A 27,738-nucleotide genomic window follows, 5' to 3' on the forward strand; every position below is an offset into this window, starting at 1 on the left:
GTGTGTGTGTGTGTGTGTGTGTGTGTGTGTGTGTGTGTGTGTGTGTGTGTGTGTGTCGAACAGACACCTGTGTCTTTGCTCTATAAAGGGAGGCCGGGCCAGAGGGAGAGGTCAAAGGGAGAAGAGGAGGAGGAATTATGGCTGACTGTGCCAACAAACAAAGCCTCCAGGCCTCTTTGTTCTCCCTCTCCCTCTCCCTTTGTCTCCTCTTTTTCCTCCCTTTCCACTTTGACCCACTCTTTTTTCCTTTTTTCCCCTTTCTCCCTCTTACAGGACTCTCTGTGCTCTCTTTCACCACATCTCCACCTGTCGCTATTCCTCTCACTATCAGCTCTCCCCTCTCATCGAGTCGCCACCTGCCCGATGGATTCACCTTTCTGCTTGTGACTCGCTACTTTTTCGTGTGTGTGTCAGTGTTTCTCTCTTTGCAGTGCTCTTTGTGTCATTGGCACTCTCCCATCATTCATAAGGCATATTTGATGTTGGGCTTGAACTTTCCTTTCTTCTTCTTTTCCCCCCTTTTTTTTCTTATAAGGACTTTTTGTACAGTTGCCATGGTTATCAAACTCTGGAGGGGGTCAGAGGGTGGGTGGGTGGTTTATTCGCTCTCTGTAAGAAGGAGCTAACGCAGCTTCCAACTTTTTGTAACGCCCGTTATGTACGTGAGCTTGTTGTGGAGTTTTTCAACATATCTTCCTGTTTTTGCCCCCTCGGCCTCCTCTTTGTAACCTGTCGCTCGTCTGCAGCCCTCCCTCTGCCTCCCCCCCTCCCCTCCTCCCGCTTTCTGTCCATCTGTTGCTGAGCCTCCCTGCAGAACTTGAGAAGGGCTGAGGTCAGGCAATATGCCGCGTGGTGAGAGAGAGAAAGAGAGAGAGAGAGCTCTGAGTAAGAAACTGTGTTGTTTGTCTCCCCTCAGGTCGACGATGCCATGCTCATGTTCGACAAGACCACCAACAGACACAGAGGTGAGATGGACTGACCCCGCCTTCCCTCAACTCTTCCTCGTTTTTTTCCTCTACTGTTCCCCCACCCATTTCTGGTTGTCTATTGATCCCTCTCCAACCCCTCCACACCCCCCATCGTCCTCCTTCCTGTGGGCTGAGCTGCAAGGAGACGAACGGGGCTAGTCTAATTAGCCAGTCCGTTAATCGGGATCAGGATAAAGCCTCCTTAAGCACCTCCTCCCCACCCTGGGATTGATCGATTATGACAGCCTACCAGCTTTGCCTGGGCCTTCTGGCCAGGAAGGGAGGGAGGGAAGGAAGGATGAGTGCAGAAAAAGGAGCATTGAAAGAAGGAGGGGGGCAATGTGTTAAGCGGCTATTACACCACTAATTACTCCACACTATTTAGCTGTACTACTGTACAGAAAGGCCTATTGTCTAGTTCCAGCGTGTTGTGTGAATTATTACGATCTACTGTTTTTTAACTTACAAACTTGCCTTCTGCTCGTCAGGATTCGGCTTTGTAACATTTGAGAATGAAGACGTGGTGGAGAAAGTGTGCGAGATCCACTTCCACGAGATCAACAATAAAATGGTACGAGGGCTCGATTTGCCACTCTTGCATCAGCACAACATAGAAACTAAGGTGTGATCATTCTCCTCTCTTCTGGAAAACAGGTGGAGTGCAAGAAAGCGCAGCCCAAGGAGGTGATGTCCCCCACCGGCTCGGCCAGGGGGCGCTCTCGGGTGATGCCGTATGGGATGGACGCCTTCATGCTGGGCATCGGTATGCTGGGTAAGTTGGCATCGATCAGGACAGGAAGGATGTGGCGGCGCACATGAACCCAACGGTAACTGCTCCAGCATTAAAGGCCCAGCTTCCTCAAAGGTCACGCGGCGCCTCGCTGGGAGAAGGCTGACCACTGCAGCCGGCTGCTCGCTTCAGCTTATAACTCTCCCCCGAGCAGCTTATAAAAGCTGTGACCTCTGTGGCGCTTTAATACATGTGTTAACTTTACATATTAAAGCTTGAACACCACACTTCTGTACAGTTTAGAAAGTCACAGGGGGTACAGTAAGGGAGCGCAGTAACGTGGCTGAAATACACTTATATTTATGCAACCAAATAGCACCTTTTAATCCCTTCTTTTAAAAACTGTTTCCTCTGATTTGTAGCACCTGTAGTCACGTTTTCGTGGACTGGAACTAAAGCCAGCATCCCTGTAACTTCACCAGCTGGGGTGGATCCTCACACAGCTAAAGACAATATTTGCCAGTGGTTTTTCCAGTCGATCCTTGGGTTGTAAAATGAGTGAAATGGCCCTTTGAAAAAGAAGGTCTCAAACCTCCATTACTGTGAACATTATCCTCTACAATACACCCTTTACCCTTGTACTGACAACCACGCTGGTGCTACCACCTGCTGTTCAATCTGAGAACTACTTTCTTCAGTTTCAGTTCTTTAATTATCCAGTGCATAGAAAGGATTTGGTGGCAAATTCTTTCTCTGAGGTGAGGATTTAAAAAAATGTTTACATGACTTTTGTTATCCTGTTGCGCTAATGCTGGGTAACATTATTGTTATTCCCCTGAATGTTCTCCTGAGGTAGGTTCTTCAGGTGTCAGCTTGCATTACAAAGAAATTCCCTGAGTAATGAGCACCGCTGAGAGTGTAAGTGAAGACAATGACAGAAATCCGCCCAGTCCCGTCCTTGCGAGGAAATCCAGATCACAGGTGTAGGATATCACACACCTGCATGTCACGGATTGTACAAAGCTTCACTGTTAGGGGGCAGCAAAACAGCACACACGCATGCATTCCTGTTTATCTATTTCGTGTTCAGTATTTCACCACATGTGTAATTGTCCTCACTCGGGATACATCCCATGTACGCCTCAGTTCGCATATTAACGCCAGTTTTCTTCCCACAGGTTATCCAGGCTTTCAGACTGCCACCTACACCAGTCGGAGCTATGCTGGCATCACTCCTGGATACACCTACCAGTTTCCTGGTAATCGCAATATACTTTATGCTCCTTGTACCCTAAGGACTATTCTTTTTAAAATCCTATTTCTGGGAATAAAGATACAGCCATCTTTAGTCGATGTGCATCCTTTGGAAGTGCCTGGTGCCCACTAAAACGACTCTTTCTAAGACTGTGGCTCAGGGTCATGTTTAATAAAACAAAGAATGGACACATCAGGTAAATAATCCGAACTGATTTGCACAGTTTGCTCCCAGCAGCCTTCTGCTGGAGGGAATTTCACACAAAGGTCCCAGTTTGTGTGAAATCGCACGTTCCATAGGATGTATTGAATAATGAGGTGGAGTGTTGTGTCAGTGAGTCAACTGAATGAAGTCAGTAGCTGGAGTAGTGTCAGGTTGAACAGCCAGTAGACACACTGTCACAAATACAAACATGTTTCCATGGAAGCATATAAAACACAGTGAGTGCAAATGGCTGCTTGTAAATATCAGGGAGTGGAATTGCATCTGCTTTGCTTGAGTGTGTGTGTGCATGCATGCTAGCATGACATTGAACTTTAGTGATGTGGAAACGATTCCAGTAAAAGAGAATGCGACGCTTTCTTCTGAGTGATTTGAAATGATCAGCCTGGACGACCAAACTGTAACTCTTGCTCTATTGTTTTGCTGTCTCAGCAGGATGACTGTGTCATTTAACTCCACTTCTTAGACTGTAAAACATCTTTCCGTCCTTTAAGAACACGCACCTGCCCTGTGCGTGTACTTCCTCTCACCTGTGATTTGCCCCTCCCCTTGGCTTCGTGTGTGCGTGTATATGTGTGTGTTGTCCTTGCTGGCAGTGGTGGTGTGTGTCTCAACAGCACTCTGATGTTTCTGTTTTAGAGTTCCACTTAGAGAGGACTCCCCTTCTGACTTCACCCCACCCCCCTGAGCTCACAGGTCAGTCAGTCCCTCCTCTGGACTTTACAAGCAGCACGTTGTCAGTCTGCTACACGCCCACAATAGCACCAACACATGATCACTCTTTGGTTTGCATGTTTGTGTTTGTCGGTCCTCCTTGGTTTCTAGCTGTAGGAGTAGGTGTTTGGTTTAAAGGGCTCCTCTGGTGACCTCAATGGACCCTGTTTTAAGTTAAATGATCCTAGAATCTGTAGTTCTTTATTGAAAGTTGTTAGCTTCCTTTTACATCTAACATTTGCTCTATCATATGTTTTAACTTAATCTTTTCTTCTCTGCCTTTTTAGCCATTCCTCTCACGGCATATGGACCAATGGCAGCTGCGGCAGCAGCGGCAGTAGTCAGAGGTACCAAATGACATTAAACACAACATCCATCATCTGGTCAAAATACTATTCTCACCATCCTCAGCTGCACTTATCATCAATTTGAAAAAATATCAGCAATCAAATTATCAAGTTTTAGTCAAAGCTGCAAGTGTCAGTGTGGGCATAAGTGGTGAATCACCTGATTGTTAATGCTAATCAATGAACCGTGCTGCTAGTGTGTCTAAAAATGAGATTTTTCTCATCCAGTGTGAGACAGAGAAATTACTTTCTCTCCCTGCAGGTTAGAAGATTTACATTTTAATCTGTGTTAAGTCCTCTTCATTAATCTAACCTCCGCTCGCTTAACCTTGGCACTAAAATGATAGTTGAGACAGGTTGATGTCTCCGTTATTGTGACGTCATTATTTTTTACTTTCAGGCTCCACCCCGTCTCGTTCTGCTGGATTTTTAGGTACAAGCAGCCCAGGTCCGATGGCAGACCTTTATGGAACAGCCAGTCAGGAATCGGCCGTCAGCAGTTACCTCAGCGCTGCAAGCCCTGCACCAAGCACTGGATTCAGCCATAGTCTGGGGGTAAGTTACTGTTGCCAGTAATTATGTGTTCCAGTTTTTGATTTGAGTCGTGTCTGACCCTTAGTATCACTAAAGCTGTAACTTCTGTCTGTTACATCAAGTCTGTTGGTCCTCATTTAAAAAAAAAAAAAAAAATCACATTTAAGCTAATTTCCCGGTGAAGGCAGGTAGCATCTGCAACGCTTACTTTAACACTGGTACATCACTGCATTATCCTACAGTTTGTCTTCTAATATTTTAATTATCGTAATAATTTAGGCTGAGATATTATGTAAAAGGTCAATATCACACTCTTGTCTGTCCCTTAAATACAGAAACTGTATATAGAAGATGGGCATAGCATCCGTGTCTAAAAACCGGTTCATCTGACTGATTTATCTGCGGGCCGGTATTGTTGGCCAATATTAGCTATTTGCTAATTTATCTGTATCTGCATTAATGGCTGATAAATGAGTTGTGTGGTTGCATAGTCTGGCCACCAGAGAGAAATGCAAATTCCCTTTATGTAATACGCATTTGGGACCCCACAAATACGACAACCAGCTGATCCAAGAAGAGTCGGGCACGGCGCATAACAAATGCTAGGTTATTCTGTTTGGGTTTTGTGTATCCAAGAGGGAGAAAATGGTGTCTACATCCTGATATAAGTGACGCAGTGGTTAGCGGTTAGCTGTTGCCACACAGCAAGAAATCCACAACAAAAATAACATCTTGATATCGGTCTTAAAAATCCAATATTGGCCCCGCTCTACTGAAGTCAATGTGCAAGTGCCTTAAATCCACATTCCCAGTAAAAGCAAGCAGGGCATGACTCCTGTGTCACTTTAGTGTATATTTTGCTTTTGCTGTAAGTTAATTTAGTGAATTAAGACTGAGACTGGAAACAGTACTTCTAAACAGCAATTCACATTAAAAATGTTATTCTTTTTATACTAAAGTGTTTTTTAAACCGTTTTCATTGAAGCAATCAAAAATAGTTTAGACATGCTGGTTAGCGATGGTGGTTTCTGGTTTTAGTCTTTGTGCTAAGCTAACTGTGGGAATTGCTTCCTGTTGAATGGACAGATGCAGCAGTGGTATTATCTGATCTTATTTGCCACTGCAAGAATGCAAATAAGTGCTTTTCTTAAAATGTTGAGTGATTAAATGAACTTGTTGAGTGAACATCACAAGAATAAATATTAGAAGCAGATTCAGCAACTCTACAATTTGGTGTTTTAAAAAAATAAATCTGGCCCTCATTTAACAGCTTATTTTGGTGTGTGTACATTTCCAACTCCAGTTATTACCACCTTTAGCCCAAGATGGCAAAAGTAGTCAGCGTAGCTCTTAGGCTATATGAAATCATACTGACCTTGCATGCTTGCTCCCACAGGGCCCTTTGATTGCCACGGCCTTCACTAACGGCTATCACTGAGAGTGTGAGTCAGTCCTCCTGCTAGCTGTCATCCTTTAAGTGTAACACATACGAGTGCTTCGTGCTGCCTAACCTGTGAGTAATCCCGCCGGTTTGTGTGTCAGTGCAGAGCTGTAGACTGAGAGCTGGAAGGAGTTGAAGCTGCTTTGGAGCTGATCTGGCCTGTCTCTGTCCAGTCCACGTCTCCGGCTGGGGTGGCCTAACCTGTAGCCAACCTGCCCTGGTGTCAGCTACATCCAGTTGACTTTACTGGCAGCCCACTAAACTCCACCCCAATTTAATTTTTTTTTTGGGGGGGGGGGACTTAAAAGAAAAAAAAAAACCTTCTCAAAAGGAGCAAAAACGTTTATCACTACATGTAATAGCAACACATTCAGATGCTGTATTTCTTTGTGTTTTTCCTCTGATATGTTTTTGTGATGGCTGTGTTATTTCATGATCTGTTTTGGCTGTGATTCATTGGTTTCTTTGACCTCTTTAATCTGATCTCTCTGAGATGGGAGGAGTTTAATCTCCAGGTGATGGCTGTTTGAAGGTCAGGAGATGTAAAATGTACTGGAAAGCTGTATATTTGTCACTAGTTCATACTGAATTTTAACATTGGGGATTAATACTTTTTCTCAAATGTGTCACAAAGTGTATATCTTGGTAGTTTTCTTTTTTTTTTTTAACAATGACTCGTTACTAATAATGGTCAGACGACAAAGGTCATTAGTCTCTGTTACGTAATAGGCCTTCATGAGGTGTACAATTTTGTAAAATTTTGTAAATACGGCTGGTTAGCGGGTGAGAGGGTTCTGCAAAATTTGCGTCAGGGAGGCGGGAGCGTTTTGGCGAAATGGTACGATCTCTTTTATCAATCTTGACTGATAGTTTCACATGAAGGTCGAGAACATTTCAGTTTGTCTGTCTGTTACTGTATTTCTCTCCAGGCGTTTATAAATGATGCGTCACGTGAGTCTTACGACATTGAGGAGCAGCGTCAGAGTTTTACTTGAGCGGGCGAGGGGCTGCGTACTGAGCAACACTTGCTACTGTTCGGAGACGAGGGGCGTGGAAGCACTCCTGTTGGGAGAGGAAAAACACGACTTCTTACTTTATCATATTGTTGTTTTAACTGTGATTTTTAAATACGTGATGATTGTGAGGGCAAATGAAGGACTGTTACGATGGAGCAGTCGTGCACAGTTTGCGTTCTGACTGATTTCCTCTGCAAGATGAGTTGATATTTGTGTGTCATTTGGTCTTATTCACATTGGTTTCCAATGTGCCATGTTTTGTTTTGTTTTTTTGTTTTTTTTGTTGTTGTTTTTTTTTGGGGGGGGGGGGGTACCTCTGCTGCAAATGTGAAATTTTAATCTGACCCTTTTTTTTAAATTATTATTATTATTACATTAACATTGATATAAAAGTGTGGGTGGTTGAACCTTTTAGAAAGGTGGGGTCTTATTAACTCTTGTTTACCTGTCATACCCACCCCACAGCCATCCATCGCTGCATATCCACTGGAGGTCACAGACTGTAGCAATGTGACTTATTTCTTTTGTTTTGTTTTTAGACCAAAACACTTATTTTCAGAGCTACTAGGATTTTGCACTGGCCGGACACGATAAAATAAAAAAGCACTCCCCATCTACAAAATACCAGGTTTTTAAACATTTTGATACACTCGCTGTGTCTGCTGCGAGCTACCATGGTATTTCAAACTCTGATGCTGATTTCACTGCATTATAACAATCTTGTCAACACTGTAACATTTTCTGATTTTCATTTTTCTCGTGTTTATTCCTTTGGAGGAAAGCAAAACTTTTTAACTTTTATTCCTAATAAATTATTTTAAAACATTCCACTTTTTTGTGTCCTGTTTGAGTTTTTCCTGATTTCCTACACAGACTTGCTTTTTTTCATTTAAAACTACTATTTCTAAGGAAAATGGTCTTGTATTTCTAGCTCCATTTATTGGCTTGATTTGGCACAAATACATGACAGCAGATGGCCTTTGCTGAGTCAAATTAGTGCGTCTTAACATTTGTCCAGAATTATCATTTGTAATAAACCTCTGTACAAAACGATAAGTAAAAATAAGCCTTTTATAAAATTACTCAATTTAAAAAACAAACAAAAACCCCAATGTTATGTGTAATTCTAGTTTCTTTACTATATGCTCTAAAGGAGAACCAGCTTTACTCCACATTGCTTTAAATTTGCACAAAATCCATAAAAACAGCATTGTGCAAAAGTCTTGAGCCACACATTTCTTTATACGTTATTAGGAATGTAAGAATTAGATGCAGTGATGTATTGAAATGTGCAAACATAAAAGGAACAAAAGTACATAAAAGGAGTTTGTAGGATCCCAACAAGCTTGAAAATGAATATTTGGTATGACTATCTGAGGCAGATGTCTTCTAATTTCTTGAAGTAGTCTTCAGGAATAGTTGTCCAGGCTTCTTGGAGGACATTCAAGGCTCTTCTGCTGTTTGTTCTGTTCTCTGTCAAGACAATCCCACACTGCTTCAATAATGTTGAGGTCCGGGCTCTGAGAAGAAGAATCCATCAGTGACAAGAATTTTATCCTCCACTTAACCACTTTCCTCTGAACTTTTTAAGGACACACTGCACACCATGCTGAGATATACCCAAGCTTTTTGGGAAACACCTTGTTGGTGAAAATACTATTTTATAACTCAAACTGTGTTGTATTTGGCATTTTTTGTAGACTTGACTAAAGAAATTATGTATTTTTTTAACCTGGCGTCTAGTAACAAAGAAGCTGTTCGTGTAGAAAGAACACTGGTTCATCCCTTGAGAAAGGTGCCTTTTCTGTGTTTGGACGATTGCTGGGTCAGTGGTAAGTGGGTTACAAAAGCATTCCTTCGACAATGGTCAGGTACAAGGACTAGACTGAAAAAGTAGCCAATGTCCAAATAAACCTTGAGAAAACCTGGGAAAATAACTCACAAGATCATCTTAAGAAGGTCTGGAAACAAAATGTAAAGAAATGAGGGTTGGCTCAAGGCACAGTGCTATTTTTATTATTGCTTTAAATGTGCATTTCATTGCCATCAATAATAATAAATTACAGGTAACATATCCCTATGAATGTAATAGGCTACTAGATAAATTAGTTGAAATATATATGTATTGTTTTAAGTCTGTTTTCCTTGTTGAGCTTTTTTATTTCATGCATATACATGAGCAGTAGGGGATGGAGCACAGAGGCATGCAGAGTTTTAATGTGTTTATTAAAAATTAATGTTTTATTTATGTATCCATTATGTGTTCCTTTTTTGATATACTCTCTCTCTGACCGCATTAACGTATACCATCTGGGTTCTGAGTATGGGGGTACATGAGGTTGGAGGAAAAAGGGTAGGGTGGACCTTTTTGTGTCATATTTTGCTCTGTCACTTTTGAGACTAAGCTGATGGTACCTTCTCTTCCATTTTTCACTTCCTCCTTTTATATAGGCGATAATAAATAATTGATTACTGGTACAAAAAAAATGCATGATTACAAGTCTGAAGTAAAACATTATAAATGTATCTGCTCAGGCTTCTTGCCTCTGTTCCTCTGCATCTCTCTCATAATCTCTGCTGGCTGATTTCTATCTTCCATCATCGCTGCTCCACTGCCTCCCCTCCCCTGCTTCCACCTCCAGCCTCCCAGTGTCTCCCAGTGTCTCAGTGCTGTTGTTTCGCCTCTCTGCTTTCTACTGTCTCGGCGGGTGTTGAAGCCAGTCATGAACACCAAGCCCTCGCTGGATGGGAGCTCTGACTTTGTGAAGAACGAGGAGGCTCGGGAGACTCCCCCTATGAGGAGCTACCTCTGGCTCACCATGTTCACCTGTTTCTGTCCTGCGTGGCCCATCAATATTGTGGCGCTGGTTTTCTCTGTCCTGGTAAGTTGCTCGAAGCTGGAAATGTGAGGTTTCTGAATCCTGTCTTTTTTTAGTTTAATGAATAGCTGTGGGTTAGAATGCGTAATGTTTTTAAGAGGTATGCTGGCATTAAAAAAACAAAAACAAAAAAACAAATAAATGTAAAAAAAATCAAAGCATATGTTATCCTGCATAAATGCATATTTTATAGGTAAAAGTACCACTGCTGGGAAAAACTCTACAGACCACGTGGGGTGATTGCAATAGTTATTAAATATGGAGCAAACATAAGTCAAGTGAGAAATTTGCATCTTTACTGTGTAAAGTTATTCCAACCCACTTAACGTTTCTGAGTGGCCTAACATTAACGCTTCTGCTGATGTTTGCTAAGATCAAATATACCTCCTGTTTATGGTCTTTCCAAGCATCCAACCACACCCTGGACTGCTTACAGTAATGCTCCATACAACGATGCTATCAGACCAGCATGTGGATAAAGCTCAGGAAAGAACATCCATTACCAGCCAGGGTGGCACAAAGTTGAACAAAGTTGAAGAATAGATAGCAAAGATGCATTTAGACTGATGTCAAGTCTTTGAGTTGTCAGATGAGACGGCGTGAGTGCCAACAGCAGCTGCTGCATTGCTGTAGCCGTGAGTAATAAGATGAGGCATGCAGGCTTAGCAACGTGTGGTTACCACTGCTTAGGACATTGGCTACAATACAAATATGAATTAGAGACAACATGAGAGGCAGGTGCAGATGTAACGCACAAATAATCATTTCCTAAATGTTCGGTGCAGATTCCCATGAAAGCCACGTGGCGTGGCTTTCTGTCAGTATGAGGATTATTATTATTGGGAAAGTGGAACTAGTCTTTTCCTCACAGCACATTTGCCCACAAAACATTACACACACAGTGTGAGTATGTACGGTAATGTCCGTAATTGTCCCAAAGGCCCAGAAGAGCTATACCCACGAGGACTATGATGGCTCCAGACGGCTGGGTCGGAAAGCTCTCCACTTGGGGATTGCCTCGTTTGTCATCGGTGCTGTCATCATCACTGCGTACATCATTATACACTTTACCACGGTATGAATGCACCAGATATAAGAGGTGTTTAAAAGAGAAAGAGCAAGACATTTCAGCAATCTGTTTTTTTTCCATTACAGCATGGGGTGTGACCTCTTGAGGGGAAAGAGGAGATGGAAGAGGCGAAAAGGTGGAACTGTTACGGCGAGATGAGCACCATGTGGTGGAAAGGAGCTCTGTTTGGCTTCTGTCATCAGCAGCTTTGGAGGTTTTTAAAAGATCTGGTGGACCTAATTTTAATGTACCGTACATCCTGGCTGAAGCTATTATGTAAATGATATTGCAATTGCATTTTCACAGGCTATGTGAATGTAAGGTAAAAGAGGAGCCTTTGCTGTACTACCAGTGAGCAGGGTTTTTTTTTAACTAAAGGGCTAAATTATGAACCGCTGTCAGATAACATCTGCTTGATAACATAAACAGAAAACATCTTATTGTTTGAAGAAGCCACTGATAATTCTTAACTTGTGTTTGCAATCTTACTGTAGATGATGTGAGGTGACAAATATAACATTAAACGTTTTGTTCACAAAAAATGGCCAATTACACAAAATGGAAATGACACAATATTCATATTTCCTGTCATGCAGAATAAAAACGAGTTTAGAAGTGCTGATGGCAAAGCTTAAACCTATACCAAAATTTATATTTCAAACAGGGACTCAACTCATGTGATCTCCTTACAATCAATAGTATGATTATGATCTGGCGACAATATTGCCACACTATAGTAGGTTCATTTCACAATACTCAGTCCACTTTGCCTTTTGGCCTCATTTCACCTTCTTTCACACCTGCTGCAAGCTGTTGACTACGTGTATGAGTAGTTGTAATCTGAGAGGTTACATTAACGCTATTACAGGGCTAAAAATACAGCATGCAATTTTTACAGTTTAATCACTGTGCTAATTAAAAAGAAAAGAAAAGTCTAATCACCAGCTTATAGTAGTGAAACTGCTGGCACATTGCCGTGAACCCAGAAGTATTTTAATGAAGAGGTTTTCATTGTGATCTGTGTTAACCTCTGATTTTGGCATTTTCCATCGGCAGAACCTCATAAAACATGAGTGCCATGCTTCTCGGCTGATCGTAAACTCTGTACAGCACTGGAAGAAGGTCATCTCGACTTTTTTTTCCTCTTTGAAGTCCCTTTTCCAAATCCATATAAATCCCCAAGAGAGAAAAGAAGGAACTACATCTCTGATTGTAAACCTTGGCTGGTGAAAATGAACCATAGCTAAAATCTTTTGAATGATTTTGATTTTTGTGCTTTGGACCAAGTTTCCAATGCTGCAACACTGGAAAGTAATCTGTTTGCACATGAAGCACTGAAATTTTATAGAGAATATCCCTGGAAATACAATAAGCTGCTGATTGTTTTCTCCAACACAGTCTAAAATAAAAATGACCACTGTGGAAACGACTGCTAATGTTAATGCTTTTGTTTTAAGATTTTCTTTTTGAATCTTAAAACTGTAACATTGTGACCCACTGAATTTTATTTCAAATAAAATGTCAGGATGTTTAAATGTATTATGCTACATTTGGATTCTTTTCAAAACATCTATCAAATATTCATTTTTTGGAATTGCATTAAAAACAGGACATCATATTGCTTCAGGGAACAAACTGATACACGTTAAAATGCATGCTGTCAATTGTATTTACATGTACAGTAGTTCTCTCTCTGCTAATCCAGACAGAAAAAAAGAGATGACTTTTATTAAAAACTGATGACCCTGTGTTGTTTTTATTTTGAGTGCATACAGTAACACCCGGATATATGGATTACATGAAACTGGAGAGGTGTGAGAATGTCTCAGAGGAATCAGATGTGAGTGCTGAGCTGCAGAAACCTATGGATCTGTGATCGTAACACAGAAAAGCTGGCAGCACGTCAGTAAAGAACAGGCGATAATTCTTTTATTTAGCAGGGATAATGCACATTAATTAACATGAGCACTTAGATCCATCATTTAAAAATTCGATATTTAACCATATAAATAAATTTAATCTCCACTTCCTGGCAGGATGTTAGCAGTTATAAACATGCAAATTAACAAAATTTGACTCTATTTACAATTATTTTCCTGTATAACTAAATCCAGAATTAAATTTTAAATCCTTTTCGCCACATATAAGGTATTGAATCATTAGAACCCATCTTTACTGTATCACTCCAAAAGAACAATTTGCCCCAAGACTGTGGGCTTACCTGTGGCTCCTATGGGTATTTAAAAGTAGACTGGGAGGCAGAGCCTTCAGTTTCCAGCCTCCTGGTCTGTGGAATCAGCTCCCACTTTGGATTCAGGAGACAAACACCCTCTCTACTTTTAAGATTGGCTTAAAACTTTCCTTTTTGATAAAGTTTAGAGTTAGGGCTGGATCAGGTGACTCTGAACCCTCTCAGTTACGTTGCAATTGCCCAAGGCTGCTGGTACATCCCATGATGTTCTGAGAATTTAATCTTCACTCACCTCTTTTCAAGCTCTGTGTCTCCGCAATTAATCAATATTTATTATTAATCTCTCCCACAGTGTGTCTTTTGTCCTGTTTCCGTCCCGTTCGCCTCAACCGGCCATGGCAGAGCTCTGTCCCTCCCTGCTGGAGGTTTCTTCCTGATTAAAGCGTTTTTTTCTCCCCACTGTCACCAAGTGTTTGCTAATAGAGGGTTTTTTTTTAATGGTTTTGGATTTCTCCGTATTAGTTTCTGATATAAGCGCCTTGAGGTGACTGTTTGGCACTATATGAATAAAACTGAACTGACGATAAAACATGCAGAAAAGTGGAAATAGGCACATATAGTTCGAGTCAAAAAAAACTCAAAGTTTTAATACATACACTACGTTTGCATTTTCTTCTAAATGCATTCGAAACCTTTAAAACCTTAAAACCTGTGACTATATTAAAAAAAAAAATCGTACTTGAACGCGGATGATAACGTCCAAGTCTCTTTTTCTTTGGGCATTTCAATGATTTCAAGAAGCCGCGGGACACGACCTATAAAAAGATGAGTCCGCCGCAGTAAACGAGAAGGTCTTGTCGGTGACGACAGGGCAGCAAACAGTTAAACTGCCTTTGAAAACGAGCACAGGAGGCGGAAGAGGTGTGTTTTCAACAGGCCTTCAACGCCAGACGCTGAAGTTTCCGCTCAACGGCGAAAGTCATCAGAGTACGGCTGACTAAGGCGGAATAAAACTAAAATCAGGGCAGCGGAAGGTAAAAAACGAAAGAAAGAAAGGCCAGTATTGTATTAGTCCGCGGGGACGGAGGACGCCGCTCGGCTCTGGTGTTTACAGGCAGAGGAAAACTTTCAGGAGACGGAAAAAGCAACGATAAGGACACAAGAATAACAACACCCCGACCAAGGTGCTCATCCTGCAGGAAGCCGAGGCGCCACTGGGAGGGTTTATTTTGGTGCGTTATTTGTAGTTGTTAGCTGGCAATCATTGCTGCTGCTGCTGTTATTAGTGGATACGTGAATTGTATCGCGAAGGGCCCCTGGTGGTCATTGTAGGGACCACTGCGGGGCTCCCGGTATACTCTGCTGACTTGATGCGTTGTCTCTTGCAGTGTGTGAAGCCATCAGGATGGGGAACAGCAGCAGTGACCGATCCAGTGGAAGTCATGGTGAGAGGTCGTACAGAGAGGGACATCATGGAGGGAAGGAGGCTCGTTCTAACATCATGATGGACAGCGCAGATGATGCAGACCTTTACCAGAGAGAAGATCAAAAGGTATTAGAGCAAGTTTACACCATGAACTCTTAAATAAAGCTTTCTGTTCTGTCCCATTGCACTGGATAGCAAGTGACATGCAGGCTTTTGGAAGTAAATTTGTTGTTAAATGAGTTGGTACCAATTATTGTACAATTAACCAATTTCCCCCCCAACCACAACTGGTCTCTGTGGATGGCGGCCAGTCCCTGAGCCTGGCTGTTCCGTTTGAGGCTGTTAAAAGGGAGTTATGTCACCAAGTGCTCGCTCAGAGCAGGATTGTGTGATTGCTGGGATATTCTCTCTATTGTATGCTCCTTACCTGATGATATAAAGCACCTTGTAACAGGTAGCTGTTGTTGTGAATTGACACTATATAAATAAAATTGGATCAATACCTCTTATATATGGTTTTAAAGAGGTAAAAGAGGGGCCTAAACTAGAATTATTAACCAGAAGCTTTTATTTTTACGACTGATCAGAGTGCAGTGTAATGGAGAACAAGAGGCAGGATAACAGTTTAATTAATGCTGAGGCAACATGTTGACACTACCTCGGAGGAGGGAGAGCAATCCAAAGAGCTTAGTGTCTTGTAAAATAGTTGGTGCAAAGTGTCAGTAATGTGTCAAAATGGTCAAATGTGGTCTGTTCAGGATGTGCAAACTGTGTGTAATGGATGTAAGGAAGGCTATATATTCTGTTAGTGATGTGTACACACGTCAAATGTTAAAACAAAGATTTGCCCAACAGTTTGTTTTATCAATGTCAAATTCCTGATAAAGGTAAATTAAGTCTTTACTTTTTGTATCTAATTGGAGAGTAACATCAAAGAGCATCATAAGCTGAAGCTATGTTTTAGAGGTTACACACTTTTCTGTATCCTTTAGTGTTTTTCTAAGTTTGCCATTCAGTCTGGAGAAAGACTACAGGCGCTCTTGCTAACAGGGCAGTAATGCAGTGATATCATGCTTCTCAGTCTCCACAGGAGTTACAGGAGTTTCTGGCCTGGCAGCAGGACCTGGAGAGCGACGCTAAAAATCTAGCGCAGGCCAGACCGACTGTGTTCAGATGGGCGGGTGCAGCGAAAGACGTCTTTGTGTCTGGCTCTTTCAACAACTGGTCTACCAAGATCCCACTCAACAAAAGGTAGTTTGAGTCAGGGGAAAGCAGCCTCAGAGATGCTTCACTGTTTAGACTTATTAAAAAGTAACAAGCGGTTGTTTCTCAAACCCAGTCGGAATAACTTTGTGGCTATTGTGGACTTGCCTGAGGGAGAGCACCAATACAAGTTCTGTGTGGATGGTCAGTGGATCTTGGATCCGGCTGGGGTGAGTGGAGGTTTTACATTTTGGGGTCACTAGTTTACTCTTATTAGTGGTTTACACTTAGAAGTGTGTATCATTACCTTTTTAAAAAATTTTAATTTTTTATGCTCTCACCCAGGCCGTGGTAACGTCTAAAACTGGAACAGTCAATAATGTCATACAGGTGAAAACAACAGACTTTGAAGTCTTTGATGCCCTCAGGATTGACTCTCAGGACTCTGCTGACGTCTCGGGTATGGAAACTTGTTAATTTGTAACTCAAAAACTTTGAGGTGGTTCTGTAACTCCAAAGCATGTTCAGACTTGGGCCATATTGATTTGTATGCTCACAGTTTTGGATATTTGGCTGATTATTGCTTTGATGATTGTACCCTTAGCAGCCAGCTTGTTACGTAGGTACACCCATTCAGCCTGTTGTTAACGCAAATATCAATCACATGGTAACAACATGGTACATTTGGGCATGAAGCTGAAGTTCAAACAAAAATGCAGAATGGAGAATAAAAGTGATTTTAAGTGACTTTGGCGTGGTTGTTGGCCGCACACTGGTCTGAGTATTCTAGAAATGGCTGATCTGCTGGGATTTTTTTTCCCCCCACAAAACCATCTGTAGTGTCTCTAGCTAACGGAGTGGGTGGGACAAAATATCCAGTGAGCGGCTTTTCTCTGGGAGAAAATGCCTTATTGATGTGAAGTCGGAGGACAGTGGCCAGACTCCTTGAAGCTGACAGGACGACCGTACAAACTCACGAACACCTCGTTACAATTAAGGTATACAGCAGAACATCTCTGAACACACAACACATCGAACCTTGAAGCAGATGGACTACAGCAGCAGAAGACCACACCGAGCTAAGAACAGGAAACTGAAGCTATAATTTCTGTGGGCTCCCGACTATGTAAACAACATAATCCTCGTATCAGTTCAGGCTGCTGATGGTGTATTAGCGTGAGCAACACTAGTCTACCCTGAATATTGCTGATGTTTGAGATGACTCGGGTTATCTCAAACTGGTTTTTGTTTGTTTTGTTTTTTAACATGACGGTTGGTTCACTGCTCTCAAATGGCCATTGTCAGTCCAAAGAGGACTTTGGGATGTGGTGCAACACAAGAATTCATATCATGAGTGTGCAGCTGTCAAATCTACAGCAACTGTGATGATGTCATATCAATATCAAATTAATATACTAAATCTGAGGAATGTTTCGGCACCTTGTTGAGTCTATGCAGCAAAGAATTACAGCAATTATGCAGGCAACAGGGGTACTAGCAGTTTTTACCCAATAATGTGGCTGCTGACTGTAGATGAATGATTGGAATCGAGTCCAAACTTTATGCTGCCTGATTAATAAAGATTATTGATGGAAAAGCCTTTGAATCGATTGTCCCAGAAAATGATGGTCTACATGCACCGAAACAGCTAAAATATGCAGAGTGCAGCTGCAGCATTTTGGAGGAGTCTGGTTTTTATTTCAATATTGCATATTGTTTTTTTGTTTGTTTTCACTGGTGTTTGTTTACAAAGGGTCCTTGAATAATTCTGTCTGCTGTATCTCTCTGTAAAGCTTTATTAAGGCGAAGTTATTTATTTGTTTACATTTGATCACTCTTTCCCAGACTTGTCCAGTTCTCCTCCTGGCCCCTACCTACAGGACGCATATGTAACCAAGCCAGATGACAAACTCAAACATCCTCCTTTCTTACCTCCTCACCTGCTGCAAGTGCTGCTCAACAAGGACACTGGTATTTCTGTAAGTCCAGGCTTTGAGTTGTTATATACATTTAATTATATAATTATTTATATGCATATGTTTAATTTTATGTTTGATTCATCCTGCTGTGACTTTTCCACAGTGTGACCCGACACTGCTTCCAGAGCCTAACCATGTGATGCTAAATCACCTGTATGCCCTCTCCATCAAGGTAACAAATTGAATAGATCTTTTTTATTTTTTATTTTTGCCCAAATTGTTAATGCTGTAGTTCAGATTGTGATTGTCAGTTCTCACGGTGCTGTGTCAAAATGTCATGCCATCATGTGATTGTGGGTTGCTTTCTGTTTGTTTTTAAAGGACGGGGTGATGGTTCTCAGTGCAACACACCGATACAAGAAAAAGTACGTGACCACTCTTCTGTACAAGCCAATATAATCCACGGAGGTGCGCTCCCTCCTCCTCTTTTGAAATCGATCTGTTGGTGTACACAGCTGCTATCTGGACTGCTTTGCTGAAACTGGACCTAAAGTATCTTCCTGATATCGGTTTAAAACATTTGGTAAAGTTATTGATTTTGAACTGTTCTATGATCTCAGAATTTGAAAATGTTGAAATGTTCAATGTTTGCAAATACGTGTTATGTTATGAGCAGGCCGGTGTTTTAAAAGACTTCATTCCAACTTCACCCTGATTAATTAATACAAGTGTGGTTGCTGGAGACCAAAATGATGAGGACGGGGGAGATCTGTAATCGTTGAACTCTGACGCCAAGCCTCAATTTTGACATTTGTATTGAAGTGACCTGGAATTGCCTGAAACTGAGACTTGAAAAATGTTAGTTTTACTAACCAGGAGGCTAGCACAGCTGCATCGGCTCTCCTTACACGAGGAAATGGACACAAAGACACTAAGAGGTGGAAAAAATGTAACATGTAATGAATTTCATATGATTCCTCTGTTGTTTTTTGTTTTTCTTTTCTAAAAATACAATGTTTTTCAGATGACACATTATAAATCAGAAATAGAATGAAATTTTCATAAAAAAATGATGACTGCAAAAATCCATTAGTGCTATGAGTTTTTGTGTTTGTGCGTGGGTTTTTATTTTTTGAGGTTGTATGATTCGGTGCACACACTGGGCTTTAGAAACCAGGTTCTTGTTTTTGTCGTGAATTGCACGAGTACACTTATTTTTAGTTCAGCATGAGATGAGCATCAGTGTCCACCTGTGCAGCTGTTCTTATTTTTTATTTTTTTTTGTTTTGAATGATGCAATTTGTACATGAATATACTAAAACGGCTGTAGTCTAAGCATTCACTGCACCTACTGTATCTACATCCAGGTAAAGATTCACATAATCAAATTGTTTTTAAATGGAGACGATGAAAAGTAAAACCTGGAAATGGTTCAATTACATATTTTCAGTCTTTTTTTTTCCTGTTGTTTGTGCCCATAAAGAAACAAGTTTAGCAGAGTGAAAATCAGGTAAGGGAAGCATGACAGATGTTTACTTCTGTTGCACAAACATGTAGGTGAAGGACATAAATAACATGAAGATATTACAGAATGTTATATTTCTAATCAACTTGGTAGCTCTTGACACTTGACGGAGAACAAATTTTGGGGTCAACTTGAAAGAAAGGCACATGTGAAATGTAAAAGAGCAAATATGACATGATATTTAGGTGCAAACTGTTATGCAGCATTTAGAATCCCCATATAGCAGTATCATTTCCTGTAATATGCCAATACAAGGCATTTATTCCGCTCCCCTCCAATCATGGACCATCTTCTAATTCAGTGAATGATGGTCAGCTTATCATTGATCTTTCCACTCAAATGTGGCTGTTCTCTGTCACCCAATTGCAGCTGCTGCTTCATCAGCTGCAAAGCAAACAAACCCTCTATACTGAAGCCTTCCTACTGCAGGATGTCACTGACAGTAGCCTTGGTGCATAACTGCAAGTTGTAATAAGAGGCTGCAGACCTCAGATTTTTAGGGACTTCTGGTGTAGACGATAAGGCATGCGTTTATGAGTATTTTATTTAGTTAGCAGTAGTTTTCAAGTTGGAACAGTGGCGGTATAATGGTGGAGTGATGAAAAGCTGAAACAGAAAGGGATTTGGGTCATCCCACTAACACTGTCATCTTTACTCTCATGGAGTTATGTGCACTGTCGATGACTTTTACAGCTGGGTGGAGATGTTGGTCCTCTTGAGGTCTTTATAGATTTGAATCGAATCCTGTCTATAATCTATGTGTGATCTACAGACACAGCAATGAAACTGAACTTTTGAAACGAGGTTAAACAACCAAAGGCTTCCTGCTTTAAATTAAGGAGGCTGGTTTAGTTGATCACAATAGCAACCTAGTAGTTTCAGGGCTTTGTGGAAGCTGATCACTGAAGTTTAGGAAAATTACCGATGTCTCATGTCAACTATATAGGATCACCACAATTTACAGGCAATTTTAAGTTTTGAAAAGCCCCATTTGTGTGTGTGTGTGTGTGTGTGTGTGTGTGTGTGTGTGTTACTGGGGATATTTTGTCACTCCAATGATAAACTGTGTCACATTTAGTCCTGGACAAGAAGAAGGAAACATGAAATACAAACATGATGGTCGTGAAAATTAATATTTGTGATGGAGAAAAGCTATGAAGGTAATGTTCTGTGCAAAAATACTTTTCAAATTATATTGTTACTGTAGTCAAATGAGCAAGTTGTAATCCACCATCACTTAAATAAAGTAAATCAAGAAAGAAACTTTTAAATAACCAGTTCTTAATTCAGTTTTTGGTTGATTCTCGGGTTTTACTGTGCTGTGTTAAATGACTGGGTTTAGTTAGGGTTTATAATCAATTCAATTCAAACTTTTATTCATATAAATCTAATTGACAGCAGTAGCTGTCAAGGTACAGTATGTGATATAGACCCTACAGTATTAGGGTCAGTAATCAAATGATACCCTATGAGCAAGCACTTGGCAACAGTGGGGGGAATCTCCCTTTCAACAGGAAGCAACCTCTGGTAGGGTCGTTATTTGCCATGACTGGTTTGGGGGTAAGGATAAAGGGAAGAGAGCATAGAGACAGAACAAAAAGCACAGCGTGGGAGATAAAAGATAAAGGTTAATGACTCGCAGTAGTAGTATAAGCACATTGGAAGTACTCACTGCATCATCACAAGTCCATCAGCAGCGTGAACCTTTAGTATCAAAAGGGAAAGTTTTAAGCTCAAAGTTAAAATTAAATAGATGGTGGGAAGAAAGGGAGAGAAGGGAGATGAATGGAGGGAGCCTGAGAGGGAGAAAAGGAGAGAAGGTAGGAAGATAGAGTGGGAAGATGCTGTGAAGAAAGGGAAATAGGGAGGGATTAAGGAACTGAAGGACAGAGGAAAAAAGGCATAAAGATTGGAAGAAAGAGGGAAAAGAGAAGGAGGAAGATAGAAATATAGGAAGGGAGGCAAGAGATAACACATGAGTATAGGTAGGAGGTAGGAGGTAGGAGAGAATGAGGAAGATATGGAGCAAAGGAAGGGAGACAAGGGAGGAGGATCAAGGGAGAGGTAAATACAGGGAGGGGATAGGATGGAGGGAGGAATAAATGAAGGTAAATAGGGATGGAGAAATTGGAGGAAGTGGGTGAGGGGTAAATACAGGGAGGAAGTAAGGAGACAGAGATGGAGGGAGGGTGGGAGAAATTAAGGCACATACGGGTACATACTAATAGAGAGAGAGGGAGGGAAGACAAATAAAGGGAGGGAGGGAGTGTGTGTGTACTGTGTGTTACGCACTGATCAATAATCAGTCATTTGTTCCATTATAAGTGGTCACACTAATGGAAGCAGAGCAGCTGCAGACAGGCTGACTGTAAACTGATTACATTTCATATTGAAATGTCTTCACAGACTGAGATTCAGTCAGAGTCTGAACTTCAACATCTTTTTCACTGAAAGTCACCTAAATCAGTCCCACTGGCTCGACCCAGAACCGGAATCACTTAAAGATGTCACAGGTTCTGTAAAGGATCCGCAAACCGTGCCCAGGTCTGCTTGCATGGTGGAGTCGGACATAAGTCGGACACAAGACTCAGAGTTTAGTTTTAAACTCAGTTTGTTGAACAAGCTGCCTGGTGTAGGGTCCCAGTGGTCTTAAGACCATAACCCAATATTCTTCTCTTTGTTTGAGGTGTGCAAATTTATCTCCACCCCTGCACTGAGACTAATAGATTTAATACCTGCTGACACTTGTAGTGTTCAATGCTCAGTCTACTTGCAATCACACCTACAGAGAAAAAGAAGTTAGATTTTTCTCTATGCAGGTGTGAAAAAAACACACCTTTAAAGGTGTTTTTATTGATTTAAAACACCTTTAAAAGTTTCTCACAATAATTGAACTTACCACAGCAAAAATTGTCTTTAGGCCAGTGGAGCCAGGTTTCTGGTTTGGGAGCAGACAATTAATGCCTGACCAGTTTGTGCCGTTCTGAAGCTGAATCCTGGGGGTTCCAGTACGAAAAGATTGGGATCCCAATCTTTTTATACTATTGTTAACATTGTTAATCAGAACAGTTTTCTTCTCTCAAGTCACAAAAGTTGGTGATGAGCCAGATTGAACATGTATCTCCTCTGATGTCTTTAGTTTGGATTCAGAAGTCCTTATCAGAATCCCACAAGGGATGCTCTTAATGAGCCATAAGAAATGAAAACCCTCTGCGTGCGTGTTGCGGACAGCCATTTTTCTGAAGGTGAAAGTGTGCAATTATCCTTCATCATACTTCGAACTCATCAGATTTAAAAAGTTAAGGACACTGATAAAACGCTGTCTCTAATATGTGTTGATTTTTACTGTGTAGTTGTTCATACAGCACCACAAAAGCACAGTGCTGTATGCTCACACATGCTGGAGCTAATCATCTCTACAGGAGGCGGTGCCTGATAACGCTCTCGCTGATCATACCTGTGTTTCCTCTCAGATGACTCTCTCCATGTACAGATGCTCAGCCAACTTGGTGAAGCCCTGAAAACACTAGTGTATTATATTTGTAGGCATAAAAGACATTTTATAACATAACAAATACGTTAATATAAAAAAAAACTTGTGTCACCAGTCACTGAACTTCTGTCCCTTAAAGTGTGCAATGAGTACAGATAGATGAATGAGACACTCTGTAAATAGTCAGCAAGTGTCTTCTGTCAGATTTCAACTACAGCACAACATGGAGACGTCTCTAGGTAAAGTTCTGAAACATGGAGAGCAGCAGCATTTCAGTCTTGGTGGTTCCGAATAAAGACCAAAAAAGTGCACTGAACAAAAAAACCCCACAGATTTACCAAAGTTATCTTCAATCCAAAGTAATGTGATGTTAAAGATGAATTGCACAAGGCACATTCAAATAATATTAAGAAATCACACAAGTCCTTTGTTCCGAGAGTTCGTTGCAAGGATGTGTCAGAGTATTAGTACCAGATTCAGAGAGTGGGACTCAGAGGCTAAGACGACCAAGAACCACTTACAAAGCATGGGAGGGGACAAAAACTAAGAAGAGATTAAGCATCTGAAAGACAACAATGAGCTGATAAGTTCAAAGACCAAGGCATATTGTGGCAAAACAAAAGTTTCACAGGGCCAGCATCAAGCATGCTGGGGGAAATTGTCTTCAGATTTACTTGATTAACCAAAATACAATTCAGCAGGATGAACAGGCATTGTTTCAGTAACAAAGTCATGTTAATTAATGAGACACACAATGTGTAAGGATCAAAGAAGCTTCATTTCAAAGAACTCCTGTTGCTTTAAAAAGACATTTTATGCTGTCATGCTAAAGCATATAGTTAGGGCTGGACCAGGTGACCCTGAATCCTCCCTTAGTTATGCTGCAATAGACGTAGGCTGCCGGGGGATTCCCATGATGCATTGAGTTTTTCCTTTCCAGTCACCTTTCTCACTCACTATGTATTAACAGATTCCAGTCCTATTTCGTCACAATCAGCTGTGTAGCATGAGGATAGTTTTATTGTGGTGCCAAATGCAGAACACAGCAGACAGAAGTAAAAATATGGCAAGCCTTTAATGCTGAATAGTTCAAAGATAAACATGATCCAAAAAACAGTGGAGCCAGGAAATGCAAATAACAAGGAAACAGTAGGAATAATAATACAGGAAACCCAGGGAATGCATCCAGGAAACAATGGGAAACACAGAGAAACCAAGACAAGGAAACGTCTTGATGCATTCTCAATCATCCAGGAAAGTAAATCTCCAAAAGTTGATTCTGTTCATCTGGACGTAGTGAGTGGGAGAAACGTTTCGTCACTCATCCAAGTGAGAGAAGGAAACACACAAGTGGAGGCTACGTCCACACTAACACATTAGTTTTCTTGTTTTCTCTCCGTTTTGGCCTCCACACTGAGGCGCCGTTTTCGCTGGTGGAAAACGCATACATTTGAAAACATTTTGAGTGGCAGTGTGGACAGCGAAAATGCAGCCTTTCTAAAAAGATGACGCATGTTAGTCATTTGATGCAGTCATGTAACCAATTAAACTAAGATAGCAGAGGGCATTCTACAGCAGTTGTTTTGTTTGCTCTCAATTTGACAGCCCTATTAAAGATTAATATCAGTTTGTACATGCTCCAGATAGCTTTTCTTTAAATTCTTTAACTCTCACTCGCTTTTGCAACTTTGTACTTTTACGCAGCAACAACTCCACCTCATTGTTAGTCCATTTAAAAAAAAAAACTCGGTGCTTTTTCTCAACATTTTGCTGTAACGTTTCAAAGAGCCGCAAAGTAAATAAACGGCAGACAGAAATGAGGCAGGTCGAATCTTCTTGCGTTTCACGCATGCGCAGTGCTGGAACGTAAGCATTTTCGGACTCTGTGAAAATGACTGAAAAAGATAGTGTGGATGCGTTTTCAGATGAAAACGCTGTTTTGAAATCTATCCGGGCTAGTGTGGACGTAGCCTAAGTCAATACAAAGCACAAGTGACGAAAACTAGGAAGTAACTAAACAGAGAAGACAGACTCTAACACACAAACCTGACACAGAAGGGGATAAAAGGAAGGCTAAGAAAACATAAAAGAGACCATAAAGAAACCAAAAAACAAAGACTTGTGATGCACATGATACACATCAGGAATAAACAATACTGGTCAAACTAAGAACCAAAGGGTATGTTCAATAATAAGAATAAAAAAAGTCCAAAACAGAAAACCCAGGACCATCACACCTTTTGGTTTCCTTTTCCTCACTGCATTTCTTTTTCCTGTTAGCTGTTGGTTTAGTTTGCTGTGACTCTTTTGGCCACTGTGCTGGCGAGAAAAAGCGCAGTCCCATCAGTCCTGCTGTTCCCGCATAACTTACTGATACTAAGACTTGAGACAGGGTGATTAAAATGATAGTCCAGCAGCTCTCTGTATTACTGCCCTCTGTCAAGGCAAAGACTTTAGATGACACCATTAATTTAGGTTCATTTGTTTCAAGTACGCGAGTGCACGCATTCATCCTGAGCTCAAGCTAGATGACCATCAAGAACCAGCTGCGCAGTTTTATGTTTTAGATGATGGCTGTCTTTATTAATGGCATTTGTACATTAATAAACAAGAATTGGAGGTTGTATGAATTCATCAAAACCTGGCCTCTTCAACAGTAGGTTGAATCTAAGCAATCACCACAGGCCACACATTTGTTCTGCTTCTATCCGTTGCGTTTGAATTATCTGAAGACTAATTACAAATGACTTTCTGACAATCAACTTTCCACAATTTCCACAGTCAGTGGAAAAATAAGTGACCACTTTTCTATACAAGGCTCCACAGATCTGAGCTCATTTTTGAAATAAAAGCCAATTGTATGTTGTACGGTTGCTTTGCTGAAACCAGACCCTGATGTCAGTCTAAAGACAGCAGAATAAATTTTGTAATGGGATCAAAAGTTGAAAATATTTCAGTTAAACTTGTGGATCAGTGTTCAAACTGACACCTTAAAAGAATCAGTCAGCTGTGTTATAAGTGCTTACGAATGGGAAATAGTGAGTATTGAAAAGTGACAAATCAATCTTTCTGCTGTGGCGGGTGATGTGATCAGTTGGCACAGTAAACTGAGTGATCCAGGTTCTTGTTTTCTGGGTTGTATGTATTCTGCGCAAAGCAGTGAGCCGCAGCACGATCACACTCGCACACAGCAGCTTGACACGTATCGTTGGCCGCTGCAGAGAAAGAGCTGTGTCAGCACATGAATACACAACTTCACAGTAATAGCTAAACATCTAACACATTTAAACATTACAAAGGTGGTTCCATACATACATGGACAGTTGGAAATTTGTGATTTAAATACATTTTTTAAAACCCAGAACATTAGAATTTAACTATTTCTTTTGCCCAAAATGTGTGTGTGTGTAAGCCTGTTTAGTAAGACTTGGTGACAGTGTTACCTGAGCAGGTCACTCTTTGATTATTGCAGGTAAAATCGAAATCAATAATGTAAGGAAGGTCTTCAGCATCCCCGCATCCAGGAATCTTTCTGCTATTTGCATAGCATTTATCGTGAATTTGGCAGCACCTGCAAATGGATCGGGAGGAGAGAGCATGTTTGAGACAATGTCAAGTTCCCTTCTATTTCAAAAACTGAAAACAAGTCTGATGTGTAGTGTCTGATTCCTACGCATCCACGCCATCTCGGGGGGTCCCCTTCCCTCCGAAGCCACAATAGCAGCCGTAATTGTTGTATCTTAGAGGGTTAACACCGGGCTGGGCGCACTGGATCATCGACCCAAAATGCCACATTGCCTTAGGCAGCACTGCACCACTGACCGCACAAGCTGTTAGGACGTACTCAAAAAATCGATTAGGAGAACCGATCTATTTATATATATATAAAATCTCTTGTAAATGAAAAACAACAACAACAACTTTTAAAGCGATACAGTCATTGTGTAAAACACGACTGATAATAACGTACATAAGCTTTTTCATGCTTACCAGTGAGAAGCAGCAGCAGAGGAGGAGTAATCAAATTCATGGTTGCAGTCACATGAACCTGAAATTTGGTACAGCCTGCTTTTATAAGTACAGGTGAGAGGGGGTGGAGACATCTGTCAAAGACTAACATCAAATCTGATGCTCTGTTAGCCCAGCACACTTTGTTTTTCTTGTATTTCATTGGTAGAACATAACAGCATTTACTCAGTTTCTGTACTGTGTAAATTTAAGGTAATAAACCTCACTTTAGTATTTTTATGACATGCTTCTTAAACTTTGTTTAGAAAAATCCATATCAAAGTTTCAGTTTATAAATTATGCTTTTATATATGAACCACCAAATGGTACAGTTCAATCACATGTGGAAAGCACAAAATAATGGAAAGGAATATTCAAAGACCTAATTCTGAAGCAACAGGTGAGAGGTGAACGATCAAAGGACTTTATTTCATCCACTAGTTGTTTTTCAGCAGCAGTGAGTGGTGGGATGGATAAGTAGTCAAACCATGCACTACAGTGAACTTGAACTAATTTATGGGCAGTGGGCACAAAGGCTTGTTATAGTAGGACAAAATGCGATTGGACAGTTAAGATCATTCCCTCAGCAGACTGGTGAACTTGATGTGAACCTGATGAGAGTGAGTAAGAGCAGACCCCAGAATCAGATTTCAGGTTCAATTAGAAGATCGGGGAATTAAATGCTATGAAAAATAACTTGATGTTTGTTAAATTAAAAATGAAAATCTAAATGTTCTTCCAAATGTTCAGCATGAGTATATACAAAAAAGCCATGACATTTTGGGACTCTTACAGCAC

At 40.9% G+C, this 27,738-nt stretch overlaps 4 protein-coding genes across 7 annotated transcripts in view; 3 read left to right on the forward strand and 1 right to left on the reverse strand.

The window, feature by feature from the left end:
* The window catches only part of msi1b (musashi RNA binding protein 1b), a 17,736-nt gene extending 9,679 nt beyond the window's left edge, over nucleotides 1-8,057 (forward strand). The window contains exons 7-15 of one of the 3 annotated variants that reach the window (XM_014337100.2): nucleotides 917-965; nucleotides 1,457-1,539; nucleotides 1,623-1,740; nucleotides 2,877-2,957; nucleotides 3,815-3,871; nucleotides 4,177-4,236; nucleotides 4,637-4,791; nucleotides 6,167-6,212; nucleotides 6,318-8,057. In XM_014337100.2, coding sequence (XP_014192586.1) covers nucleotides 917-965; nucleotides 1,457-1,539; nucleotides 1,623-1,740; nucleotides 2,877-2,957; nucleotides 3,815-3,871; nucleotides 4,177-4,236; nucleotides 4,637-4,791; nucleotides 6,167-6,208 — 645 coding nt within the window. In that variant the 3' untranslated portion in view covers nucleotides 6,209-6,212; nucleotides 6,318-8,057. Of the gene's footprint in view, nucleotides 1-916; nucleotides 966-1,456; nucleotides 1,540-1,622; nucleotides 1,741-2,876; nucleotides 2,958-3,814; nucleotides 3,872-4,176; nucleotides 4,237-4,636; nucleotides 4,792-6,166; nucleotides 6,213-6,312 lie in introns of all 3 variants that reach the window. The other 2 variants (XM_005933285.3, XM_014337101.2) reach the window with 2 other exon arrangements.
* A 1,425-nt stretch (nucleotides 8,058-9,482) lies between these two features.
* On the forward strand, nucleotides 9,483-13,073 carry LOC102309859 (transmembrane protein 233). The gene is made up of 3 exons (XM_005933284.2): nucleotides 9,483-10,109; nucleotides 11,047-11,181; nucleotides 11,262-13,073. The coding sequence occupies exons 1-3, from the start codon at nucleotides 9,951-9,953 to the stop codon at nucleotides 11,271-11,273; spliced, it is 306 nt and encodes a 101-aa protein (XP_005933346.1). The 5' UTR covers nucleotides 9,483-9,950; the 3' UTR covers nucleotides 11,274-13,073.
* Nucleotides 13,074-14,228: 1,155 nt separating this feature from the next.
* On the forward strand, nucleotides 14,229-18,994 carry prkab1b (protein kinase, AMP-activated, beta 1 non-catalytic subunit, b). Its single transcript, XM_005933283.3, has 8 exons — nucleotides 14,229-14,598; nucleotides 14,755-14,918; nucleotides 15,874-16,043; nucleotides 16,132-16,225; nucleotides 16,341-16,455; nucleotides 17,841-17,974; nucleotides 18,078-18,146; nucleotides 18,296-18,994. The coding sequence occupies exons 2-8, from the start codon at nucleotides 14,772-14,774 to the stop codon at nucleotides 18,371-18,373; spliced, it is 807 nt and encodes a 268-aa protein (XP_005933345.1). The 5' UTR covers nucleotides 14,229-14,598; nucleotides 14,755-14,771; the 3' UTR covers nucleotides 18,374-18,994.
* A 6,492-nt stretch (nucleotides 18,995-25,486) lies between these two features.
* LOC102309038 (phospholipase A2) lies at nucleotides 25,487-27,001 on the reverse strand. Of its 2 annotated transcripts, none has more exons than XM_005933281.3 (4): nucleotides 26,923-27,001; nucleotides 26,606-26,762; nucleotides 26,376-26,503; nucleotides 25,487-26,147 (listed from the first exon to the last, which is right to left on the reverse strand). In XM_005933281.3, exons 1-4 carry the CDS (start codon nucleotides 26,960-26,962, stop codon nucleotides 26,023-26,025), a joined length of 450 nt encoding a protein of 149 aa, XP_005933343.2. In that variant the 5' UTR covers nucleotides 26,963-27,001; the 3' UTR covers nucleotides 25,487-26,022. The 2 variants fall into 2 exon arrangements, with proteins under 2 accessions (XP_005933343.2, XP_005933344.1); XM_005933282.3 differs by having other exon boundaries at nucleotides 26,606-26,775; nucleotides 26,923-26,976.
* Between the last annotated feature and the right edge of the window lie 737 nt (nucleotides 27,002-27,738).

This window comes from Haplochromis burtoni, unplaced genomic scaffold (genome assembly GCF_018398535.1).
Source record: "Haplochromis burtoni strain Fernald_Lab_line unplaced genomic scaffold, NCSU_Asbu1 Contig_166, whole genome shotgun sequence".
Classification (NCBI taxonomy): Eukaryota; Metazoa; Chordata; class Actinopteri; order Cichliformes; family Cichlidae; genus Haplochromis; species Haplochromis burtoni.

Bases quoted from the DNA above. Each gene is read 5' to 3' on its own strand.
- LOC102309859 (XM_005933284.2), top strand. From the start codon at position 9,951: ATGAACACCAAGCCCTCGCTGGATGGGAGCTCTGACTTTGTGAAGAAC. The intron at 10,110-11,046 runs GTAAGTTGCTCG...ATTGTCCCAAAG, and splicing joins CGCTGGTTTTCTCTGTCCTG to GCCCAGAAGAGCTATACCCA.
- prkab1b (XM_005933283.3), top strand. From the start codon at position 14,772: ATGGGGAACAGCAGCAGTGACCGATCCAGTGGAAGTCATGGTGAGAGG. The intron at 14,919-15,873 runs GTATTAGAGCAA...CATGCTTCTCAG, and splicing joins ACCAGAGAGAAGATCAAAAG to TCTCCACAGGAGTTACAGGA. The intron at 16,226-16,340 runs GTGAGTGGAGGT...GCTCTCACCCAG, and splicing joins GGATCTTGGATCCGGCTGGG to GCCGTGGTAACGTCTAAAAC.
- LOC102309038 (XM_005933281.3), bottom strand. From the start codon at position 26,962: ATGAATTTGATTACTCCTCCTCTGCTGCTGCTTCTCACTG. The intron at 26,763-26,922 runs GTAAGCATGAAA...ACGTCCTAACAG, and splicing joins TCTGCTGCTGCTTCTCACTG to CTTGTGCGGTCAGTGGTGCA. The intron at 26,504-26,605 runs GTAGGAATCAGA...ATCCATTTGCAG, and splicing joins CCCCGAGATGGCGTGGATGC to GTGCTGCCAAATTCACGATA.